Raw genomic sequence first — 6551 nt, 5'->3', positions numbered from 1 at the left:
AAATTTTATTAGAGATGTTTTGTGGGATTTTAGGTTATGTGTTTTACATATTTCAATTTAGTAATATTTTTATAATTAAGTATTATAAAAATAAATACATTTAACAAATTAGATGTTAAATATATAAATAGAAAAAGAATTAGCGGCTATAATATAAATCTCCATTCTATTTAAAAACCATAGAAAAGGCTCCAAAATTAACCTTAAGTTGCATTCCCTCGCTAAAACAACGCTCCCACTTAAAAAATGAGAAGCCAAGAAGAAGCCTCGCTATAATATAATCCTCGTCTTTCCTGAAGCCAAGAAGCTCAGAAGGCAAGACGAGAACAAGAAACCCGCCATGGACCGCTGTCCCGATAACTGCGTCGTCCACCTGCACTCCGCCGCCGGAAAAGACTGGTTTCTCCGCCGCCTGTACCCTTTCAGGCGTTATGTCTCCCCCGAAGGCACTCGCTACTACGTGACGACCCAAGCCGATAACGAGCAAAAGCTCCTTACTCCCGCCCAAGTCAGTACCGTACATTTCAAGGAAAAGAAAGCCGACATGGAAAGCATCACCGGCTGCGGAGTCGATAATATCATTTTCATCCTCCCCGCCAGCAGCAACACCCCAGTGTATCAATCACAAGTCTCTGACGCTGCCGCCGCTGCCGGAGCTCACCCTCTGTTTTTCATCGAAAGACCGGTTCTTGCCGCCGCCTATTACGACGACTCTCTCAGACCCGAACCAAAAACCGTCCTCGTATTCGAACTCGGTGATCGCATTCTTGAAATCTCTCTGATCACCAAAGATTTAGATCTAATTGTAAAGGCCGCCGTTTCCGACTTGGGCTGCCCACTTTTCCACGTCATGCTTTCAGAGCTTTCGTCGAAGCTCGAATTCGATTTCACCAGTGACGTCAAGGCTCTCATTGGCATCCGAACGGAATGCGAGCGCGCCAAGAACATCCTTTGTTTGGGCTCGGATTCCGTGGAGCTTAAGTTTGATCTACAAGGCAGGGAGGTGATAGAAACGCTCAGTCGTGCATCGTTGGTGGAGATGAATCTCAACCTTCTGCGCAGCGGAATCATGAGGTGCTTAACGGAAGCCGGAATCGAGAAAGAAGCCGTTGATGAGGTCGTGCTCGCCGGAGCTTCCAGTAACATACCGGAGGTCCGACAAGTTCTTCGAGAGTTCTTTCACATGCAGCCGTTCAGATGTGAAACAGACCCTGCAAATGTTATCCAATTGAGTGCTCAAAAATACGTAAGAATCCTCTCCGATTTGACTGGTCTCCGTGTGGTAGGCTTTCACATCGCAGATTTGGGGGTGTTCTCTGTTTGAGGTTTCTCCTTCATTATTCTTTCAAGTTCTTGTGAATGATGCCGTAGTATATATATATATGATTATTATTATTATTTAATAATAAGACCATATTACTATAGAATTCTTTGGTGACAGCCTATCTTCTCCTAGGAACTTTTATTTCGTCCGGTGTAAGGATGTAGAGGAACATCCGGTTGTAGACAAAATTGCGCCTATACCGAGGTATACCGAGTTTTTTGAAAAAATTCGGTACACCTCGGTATAGGCGCGATTTTGCCTACAACCGGATGTTCCTCTGCATCCGATCGGAGGACGTAATAATTGTTACTTCTCCTAGGGGTTGGATTTTTTAGTTTCAACTGCAAGATTTTATAATTGGTGTCCAGAATTTATCATGTTTGCGGATTTTGACAATTTTTTAACAACAGGCCTCGTAATTTTTAGTGGAATCATTTCAATTGAATTAGGTTATGTGATATTTTTATCTTCTTAATTTTTTGACCTAGAAGAATATTATCTATTAATTTTTTTTTCAACTTACCTACGATAGATAATATTTTCATTTATTACTAATACAAGAAACTCTCCACATATTAACGTGAATATTTCAACATTAGTAAATGAATATCAAGGCAAATCAAAGTTATACGACAACAACATCATCAAGCCTTTATTGCACTTCGTGGGGTCGAGTATATGAATCCTTTTCTCCTTTGCGTTCTATTAAGAATCAAATTCCCCTTTAAATCTAATAAAGAAATACCATTTCTTATATTATCTAATCAAGTCTTTTTAGATCTACCTCTACATTTTTTAACATAAGCCAAATCTAACACATTCACTCTCCTAACAAGGTCATCGGAAGGCCACCTTTTTATATAACCAAACCATCTAAGATGACTCTCTCTAATCTAATCTATCTATCATTGAAGGTAGTCCAACCTTTTCAAGAATATGCTCATTTTGTATGATGTCTCTAAGAGTAAATCTACTCATTCACCTGACCATCCTCATCTCAACAACACTTAACTTAATGCTATACAAATTTCCCTTAAGTTTGAGTGGTACTTTGCTATCACTTAACAAAAAGCATTCCTCCACTTCAACCATCTTATTAAAGTTTTGAACTTCCAAAATTAAATTTGTGATCATCAGAATAATTTTAGCAAACTTATAGTTAAACCACATATATCGAAGAGACGGACCTAATGACACAAAAAATGGTCCAATACAAGCCCAAAATGGGTCCAAATTAAGAGTATTAAGCTTATTCGAAAGATTTAAAGCATTAATAGGATGAAAAAATGATATCCATATCTGACATATTTATAGTCGAATATAGCGACTTTGCATCATAAATTCAATGAGCCCAAGATCTTTGAATTAATAATGAACTTAAACACTTAATAACACTTTATGATAGGGGGAATCAATACAGACCATCTGATGGAGCACTTTGAACCTGCCCCAAATATTCTATATATAACAAAAATATATAAATAGACCTTCACTGTCTACATGAGGGGGACCTTTGGTTGGAGATTGGAGAGATCTTTAAGGCTTAAAGAGCTTTAGCACCATCATCGGACATCGACTCAGTCGTCGACCACCACCGAACTTTGCCCTAACTATTATAAGACTACCAACCGGAAACCAACCACCTCCGGACTTCCACCTGGCCTTCGATTTCTCACCAAACTTCTGTCTGACCATCATTGGACCATTGCTAGGCTGTCGAACACCGTCGGACTTTCCCCCACCAATCGATTGTCTCCAAACCTCCTCCCGTAGCCAACCATTGGCGGTTCTCCATCGAGCTGCCATCAACACCATGCTTCAACCATCATCGCTCACCGACTTGGTTCATCTAGCCTCCATCGCCCATCGATAATGGTCCCTTTGACCTTCATCGCCCGCCAACTCTATCCCTCCGACCATCATCTCGAATCGAATACATTATCTCCAAACTCTGTCACTCCTTGAATTCAGCCCCTCTGACTTTCATCACTTGTCGACTATGGTTCTTTTAATCACTATCTCTCACTGAGTACAATCAGTCCATTTAACCCCCATTGTTGGCCTACTACATTTCCTCATACTTTCATCACCTACCAACTATGGTCCCTCTAACCTCCGTTTCCCACCAACTATAAATTTTTTGACCACAATCATCGATCAACTATAGTCCCTCTGAACATTATCTCTCATCTAATATGGTCCCTCTAACCTCTATTGCCTACTGACTATTATTCCTCTTACCACCATTGGTCGCCAACTATGACTCTTCTGACCTCCATAGTGCGCCAACTATGGTTCCTCCTGTCAAACTCCATAACTTATATTGAAAGAATTATATGTCTTACTTTTTAATAATTTAGTTATAGCATACTAATGAATACTAGAAAAATATGATTACATTTTTGTTTTGTTCAGAACCTCATATCGTAGCATCCTTATGCTTTCCTAAAAATATTTAAAACCACATAATGATCACCTAACTCAGCAAGTAACAAAAATCTTTCAACTGAAATCAATGCAATATAAAAGAGAATAATATACTATAAATCATACGAGAAAATATATGCATTAATTTCAATTATGATTATCTGTATAAATTTAGCATTTTATAGTTCATCACATCTCAATCTATTATATTATCATTCATAATATCAATAATAATTAATAGTACAAATACTAGTAATAAAATTAATATCATGATCAATAATATTAAATAGAGTTAATAATACTAAATATAATTAGTGACAGTTTTAATATTTGTATAATATTCACAACAGTATGAGTACAAATATTTAAATATTCAATAAGTGTATCTTGCTACTGCACTAATGACTCTCAATTAGTTGCCTCTTATAACTCTAAAAAAATATACTCCTTATAGCTCTCCTTAAATCACGTGAATCAATCACCCAGATTTCTTATAACTGCTAATCAATCTCCAGCTTCTTTTGACTCTCAATTAGTGAATCATGTCGATCAATATGGTATCGCATGGGGTTATTATATCATGCATCTGATATCATTTAGTATTTCATTTAAAATATAATAAAATTTTTATTAAATCATTCACAATGATCAAATTTATAACATATCCAAACTTGCATAGTAAAAGCTTGTGAAATCGGAGATAATATATTTTTAATAAAAATTTAGGAAGGATAAAATTTGTAGAAATCAAAATAATTGAAAATAGAAGAAATAAATTAGTTGGTGGGCTGAGGAAATGATATTTTAAAATATATATGTATATAAATGTTGTTCATAATATAGCTGCACAATGCTCAGTAGATCAATGCCAAATCATTCAACTTCAAAAATTTCATATTTTTCAAATAAATTTATTTCACATATTTGAATTATTATAATCTTCTAACCTTAAAAAAAAAATATCATCCTAAATATTGTTATATCCATGAGAGAGAGAGAGAGAGAGAGCAAGTTTAAAATAAAATTTCAAACTTAAATTAACTAATTGTAAATTATAAATCACTTTCATTTCTATTCTACTCATAAGCACTAGTTATATTTTAATTCTTCTAATAACTATTACTCGAATACCGTTTTGTTACACTCAAAGATTTATATTAAAAGAATTACTTATATCTTCCATTATAAACCTTTATCTAGATTTTACCAATAAATAAAAAATAATAATTACACTTTTTCCTTATTTGCAGCCTCATATTATAAAATCCTTATCCTTTTTTAAAAACTTGTAAAATTATATACTGAGAATATAGCTCATTAAGTAACTAAAATCTTACAGTTGAAATCAATGCAAGATAAAAGAGAATAATATGCTATAAATTACATAAGAAAATATATGCATAACTCCCTATACTAATTATCTATATCAATTTAATCTTCTATAATTTTACATATCTCATTCGATTACATTATCATCCATAATATTAGTAATAGTCAACAAGACTAATGCTAGTGTGCGCTTCAAAAATTTTGCCCCGGCCTCCACCCGTTGTGTTTTCTTCAAGGGGAGTTTTAGCATAAATAAGTTTCGGGGTAAATTTTGGGAAGGCATATATTTTTGTAGAAAACACACTACCTAGAGATTTTTCCCTCATTTTGCGAGGATTTTATGATCTGAGTTCTCGTTTCCTATAGGCACAAGTCCCTATAGTTAATTAGCCCTCCCAATTACAATAGATAACTTTTGATTATGGCTAGTTATCAATTAGATATATAGTATTCGTAGACATATAGTATCATTTGTATAGTAGTAGTATGGGTTTTTAGAATAGTTAGAGAATTGATATTTAAAATTTAGAAATTTCACCACCTTACACTTAAAGCGGATGGTGGGGAATGGATGTTGGACCCAATCAAGATCCCATGGCTCTGTCGTCCCGGGCCAAAGTGGTTTCTAGTCTACTGAGTCAGAGGAGGTAATCGATCCAACCTAATAGAAGGATCCTTGTCGAAAGCCATGGATTACTTTGTCTAGACCTGGGTTTAATGTTTGTCTAAGGGGATAAATTTGAATCCACTTTAGCTAATAGAGGGCTTTATGCCCTATTGATCATAGCTTATTGATTAATATCTCAAGGATTTGATACCACTAAGAAGCGTATTGGCTCTGATCATAACCGATATTTCGTGGTGCCATTTGGTGGCAAAGTCACTCAGTTCAGAGGGCCCTAGGTCATAACAGTTTATCCTGCGGTGCCATTTGGCAGCTAAAATTCCAATCAAAGGATACGTACCACATCCTTACTAGTAGAAAATTATTTGAGAATGGATCATAGTAATATTTTTGACTAGGAATTCGCTCTATTTAAGTTGAAATAAATTTCAATTTGTGTACCTTGGCAATTCGTTGCGATGGGTAAATGGATTTTACTTTAAGTGATTTGATAGTGTTGAATTTCAAATTTAAATATTTAGAATTATGTTTTTTTTTGGATTTTTTATTTTGGTGACATTTGGGTTGGCATTTTGAATTATTTGGAATAGACCCCTTTGATTGAGATTTCCCATTTAATATGACCATCATTAGGGTGCCTTGGATCATTTCCATTTTTGGATTGAATCTAGTCGACTTTTTCAATTTATCAATAGATGATCGAGTTTGTCATAGGCTTCTGTGCATTTAGTAGTAAATTCTCATTATTATAAGCTTGAATTCCTAATATGAATTTATTAATACAAATATACCGGTCGCCACAACCGCATATTTATTTAAGGTATCAAATCCTTAATAACCTGTATA

The 6551-nt window shown here is 35.2% G+C and overlaps 1 protein-coding gene across 1 annotated transcript; it reads left to right on the top strand.

Annotated features, from left to right (window-relative positions):
• LOC110113589 (endoplasmic reticulum chaperone BiP) lies at positions 1–1355 on the top strand. Its single transcript, XM_020846232.2, has one exon. The coding sequence runs from the start codon at positions 341–343 to the stop codon at positions 1322–1324; it is 984 nt and encodes a 327-aa protein (XP_020701891.2). The 5' UTR covers positions 1–340; the 3' UTR covers positions 1325–1355.
• The last annotated feature ends 5196 nt before the right edge of the window (positions 1356–6551 follow it).

The sequence above is a fragment of the Dendrobium catenatum genome, unplaced genomic scaffold, assembly GCF_001605985.2.
Source record: "Dendrobium catenatum unplaced genomic scaffold, ASM160598v2 fragScaff_scaffold_1557, whole genome shotgun sequence".
In the NCBI taxonomy this organism is placed as follows: Eukaryota; Viridiplantae; Streptophyta; class Magnoliopsida; order Asparagales; family Orchidaceae; genus Dendrobium; species Dendrobium catenatum.
The sequence above is the reverse complement of the archived record's forward strand: the minus strand, read 5'-3'. Positions and strand labels throughout refer to the sequence as shown.

Coding starts and splice junctions, on each gene's coding strand:
- LOC110113589 (XM_020846232.2), top strand. CDS start 341: ATGGACCGCTGTCCCGATAACTGCGTCGTCCACCTGCACTCCGCCGCC.